Consider the following 4,450-nt stretch of genomic DNA (forward strand, 5'->3'; position numbering starts at 1 on the left):
GTGGGAAAAACAACAAGTGGTTGGGAAGCCGGGCAGGGTATTTACGGTGGGGAAATAAATGAAGATAAACCCGGCCGGGCGGGCCGGGCTGCCGGCGGGGCGGCCGCGGGGCTCCGCCGCCGGGGCCGGGCGGGAGGCTCGGAGCGGCCGGCGGTCTTTCAAGGCAAAATAAAAATCTCTCCGCTTTTTGGCCGCCGGTTTGTCCCCCCGCGGAGGTGGCGGGGTCTCCCGGCCCGGGAACGGCAGGGATGCGCTGCTCCCCCAGCCCCACTCCCCCCCCAAATTAACGCTGCCCGGTGATGGCTCCCGCGGCGGGGCCGGCTGCGCTCTTCCCTCCGGGCTCCCGTGCGGGGGCTTCGCTCCCCCGAGCAAAAAACGGGGGGGTCCCCGCTGCCCACGCCGGGTTTTGCGGGGGGACAGCGGCTCCCCGACCCCCGGGCCGCCCCTCTCCGCCCTCCCCGGGCCCAGCCCCGCCGGGGAAGGCGCGGAGCTGCGGGCCGCCGCGGCCGCGCCGTCGGGGCTGGCGGGGGCGGCGGGGGCGAAGTCCCGGCGGAACAGAGATGCAGGGGAAAAAAAACCGCCAATAACACTTTAATATAGTTCCGTGAAAATCTGGCTAGTTGCTACCAGAATACACATTTATAAGCCATAAATAAAGCATACAGAAACGATAAATTAATCAGATCCAAGTAGTTTACTCTCCCGGTAACATCAAGCGTTTGTTTCAATTACAACGATCTATCCTGACTTTTTTTTTTTATTTTTAATTTTTTTTCATAGTTTTTTTTTTTTTCTCTTCCCCCCCCTCCCCTTTTCCCCCTTTTTACAACGTTACAAGAGTTTTGGTCCTCGGATTCAAAACTAGCATGGTTTTCACACTGAAGGAGGGTTTCGTTTCGTTTGTGTTTTTTTTTTTTTCCCCGTCACTTCCACACAAAAAAATAGATATATTTATACCTCCTTGCGACGACGACAACGAAAAAAAAAATAAGCCCAACAGAAACCCCCCTCTCCCCGTCCCCTCGCCCCCAACCCGCCCCTCCCCACCAAAACAAACCACCCCACAAGGCAAACCAAGGGAATCGCAGCCCCCCCGGGCACGGGTGGCTTTGGGCCGGAGGGGGGACACCAAGACACCTGCCCTCGGCGCGGGCCGAGATGCTTGCCAGACACACGGCCGCTGTTTCCCAAACGGACGCAAACATCTGGAGCCGACGGAAAAAAAAAAAAGAAAAAATATATATATGTATATGTACCGTGCTCGATAGCGTTCATAGTCCATCGCTCTGGCGGGGGCCGCGCAGGGCTGCGGGGGCTTTCCCCCCTCGCCAGGGGAGCTTTTCCCCTCGCCCCTTTTAGGAGGAGTTCATGATGGGCCGGGAATACACACCTTGGTAGTAAGAAGTCTCTCCGGCTAAAGGGGAGGACTCTAAGCCGTTTTTGTTCGTTACGGGCCCCATGGCCAGGCTGCCGGGCATGGGCGAGGCGTAGCCCGAGTAGTGCATCACCTGCTCGTAGGCCTTCAGGTCCATTTTGTGGTGGTGGTGGTGGTGGTGGTGAGGGTGGTGGTGCTGCTGCTCGGAGGAGGACATCAGGTTGTTGATGGAGAAGGGGTGGTTGAAGGCGTAGTGGTGCTCGGGCTTGAGGTGGGCGTCGTGGGGCAGGCCGGCGTGTGGGGGGGCCAGGAGGTGCTGGGCCGGCGAGGCCGCCGGCTCCCCGGGGCTCAGCCCCGGCGTGCCCTTCAGGTCGGCCAGGGCGCGCTTGTGGTCCTGGCACGGCGAGGCGCTGGCCGGGGACTCAGCGCCGGCCGAGCCCTCGGAGCCCCCCGAGGAGCTGCCTTCCCCCAGGGGCTGGCTGGGGGGCTGCCCGGGCCCCTTCTTGCCCCCGCCGCCCGCCCCGCCGCCCGCCCCGCCGCTGTCCTTGGCGGCCAGCTGCTTCTCACACTTGAAGCGCTTCTGGCGGCGCAGGTAGCAGCCGTTCTCGAACATGTTGCCCGAATCGGGGTGCAGCGTCCAGAAGGAGCCTTTGCCCGGCTTGTCCGGGGAGCGGGGCACCTTGAGGAAGCAGTCATTGAAGGAGAGCGAGTGGCGGATGCTGTTCTGCCAGCGCTGCTGGTTCTGGCGGTAGAAGGGGAAGAGGTCCATGATCCACTGGTAGATCTCGCTCAGCGTCAGCATCTTGTTGGGCGACTGCTGGATGGCCATGGTGATGAGGGAGATGTAGGAGTAGGGCGGCTTGGCGTGCGTGTAGCTCCGCCGGTAGGTCTTGGGGTCCCGCGAGCGGTTGAGGTTGGATTGCCCGTAGATGGGGCTCATGGAGTTCATGTTGGTGTAGGGGGCCAGGGCGTTCATGGAGCCCGCTTGGCCCCCCATGGGGCTCATGCTGGGGCTCAGGTGGGCGCCCATCCCCGCCACGCCGGCCGAGCCCATGCCGGGCATGGCCCCCGCGCCCGGGGACATGCCGGTGAGCGAGGGGCTCATGCCCGTGTTGGCGTAGGACATGTTCATGGAGGTGGCAGCCGTCATGTTGGCCGTGGTGCTCATGGCTGACATGGTCATGTACGTGTTCATGCTGTTCATGCCCAGCCCCGCGTTCATGTTGCTCACCGAGGAATAGCTCTGCAGGGGCAAGCGAGAGAGAGAGGAGGGAGATTTGGGGAGGGGACGGGGAGGCGGTGGGTGGGTAGCCCCGTCGGGGACGACGGCAGCCCAGCGAGCGGCGGGGGGCACCCCCAGCCCAGCCCGGACCGCCGCCGGCGAGAACCCCCGCAGCCCCGGGGGCTCCGTGCCCCGCGGGGCGGGAAGGGTTAAATCCCGGGGCGGGGGGGCTTGTTTTTCTCTTTAATGAAAAACAAATATATAGAGAGATATATTAAAAAAGCGACGGGATGGCAGCGAGGGCGGCGGATCCGTCCTGGAAAGGGGAGTTGGAGGAAGGGAAAGGAGCGAGAAAAATACCGGGGGGGGGGGAAGGGAAGGAAAAAATAGCGCCCGGCCGCCCGGCAGCCCCCCGGGACCCCCCACCCGCGCTGCCGCCGCGCCCCTGCCCGCGCCCCTGCCCGCGCCCCTGCCCGCAGCCCTGCCCGCAGCCCTGCCCGCAGCAGGCAGCCGGCGGGAGCGCCGAGCCAGCGGCTGATGCCAAAGTTAATCCTGTCCCGGGGCTGGCACGGCGGGGGGACGGCGGCCGGGGCGGGCCGGGGCGGGGGGCGCGGGGCCCCGGCTCCCCTCCTTACCTCGGGCTCCCCGTAGTAGTTGCTCCAGTCCGTGTGCTCATGGCCTTCCATTTTCACCGCTCCCAGCATACTGGAAGTGGAGTGCATGGCAGTTTAAAATTTAACAGCCACAACAAACGACGACAGAGAGCAACCCCAAAAAAAAAAAAAAAAAAAAGAGAGAGAAAAAAAAAAAGTCCCCAGCCCTCCCTCCCCTCCGTCGGAGCCTCTGGAGGAGGAGGAAGAGGAGGGAGGGAGGAAGGGGGGGGGATCGAGCGGCGCTGGGGCCGGGGTTTTTTTTTCGCTGCTGCTCCTTGGGTGGGTTTTCGCAGTGTTTCGCGGCGAAGAGTCGCCCGGAGGCGATGGAGGAGCCGGAGGAGGAGGAGGGAGGAGGGAGGAAGAAGAGGAGGAGGAGGAAGAGGAGGACAAGTGCTGCAGTGACGTGGGTGCCCGAGTGATATAGCACGGAGCGGCCGGGCGAGCCTCCAATCCCCAGGTCCTCGGCTGCCCATTTGAATAATCAGCTCACACCTAGGCGGGAGCGGCTCCTCCGCGGCCCCCCGCGCACCTCTCCGCACCCCGCCGCCGAGCGCGGGGGGCCCGGCAGCACCCCGGGCCGCCGGGACACCCCCCCTCCCCTCCCCGGCTTCCCCCGCCTTTGCGGGGGGGATCCTGCGGGAGCCGATTCCCATCACACCCCCCCCTTCCCCAGGCAGCCCCGACGGGAGCCGACCCCCCCCCGCCAGCATCCCCGACGGGAGCCGCCTTCCAGCCCCCCGCAGCCCCGCCGGGAGGCAGCTCCCGGCCCCACGCACCTTTGCTCCCCGCGGCTGCTCGGCGGAGCCCCCGGCCCCGGGGCTCAGGTCGCCCCTCGCCCGGCCGCGCCGCGGCTCTGCCCCATCGGCGGGCCCGGCAGCCGCCGCTCTGGCTCTTCCCCGGGCTCCGGCTCAGGTACCTACAACAAAATCGTAACTAAAACAAACAGGGAGGGCAGGGGAGGGCGGGGGGAGCGGCGGGAGAAGCGCCGTCGGGGGCCCGGGGGCTCCCCCGGCGCCGGGCCGGCCGCTGCGGGCTCCCGCTGGGCGCCGTCGGGGCAGCGCCGCCGCTCCCGCTGCCGAAACGCCCCGGCGGCCTCGGAGGGGGGGAAAGAAGGAAGGAAGGACGGACAGACGGACGACAAAACCCAGCCGGCTCCAAAACCCAGCCGGCTCCGCCGCCCGCCCCATCGGCGCTGCGGGC

At 65.8% G+C, this 4,450-nt stretch overlaps 1 protein-coding gene across 1 annotated transcript; it reads right to left on the reverse strand.

The window, feature by feature from the left end:
- Window positions 1-1,355: 1,355 nt before the first annotated feature.
- On the reverse strand, window positions 1,356-3,319 carry FOXA2 (forkhead box A2; the record flags this gene model as incomplete). Its single annotated transcript, XM_082305662.1, has 2 exons — window positions 1,356-2,618; window positions 3,233-3,319. 2 exons carry the CDS (start codon window positions 3,317-3,319, stop codon window positions 1,356-1,358), a joined length of 1,350 nt encoding a protein of 449 aa, XP_082161788.1.
- Between the last annotated feature and the right edge of the window lie 1,131 nt (window positions 3,320-4,450).

The sequence above is a fragment of the Platalea leucorodia genome (assembly GCF_965183815.1).
Source record: "Platalea leucorodia genome assembly, chromosome: 3".
Classification (NCBI taxonomy): Eukaryota; Metazoa; Chordata; class Aves; order Pelecaniformes; family Threskiornithidae; genus Platalea; species Platalea leucorodia.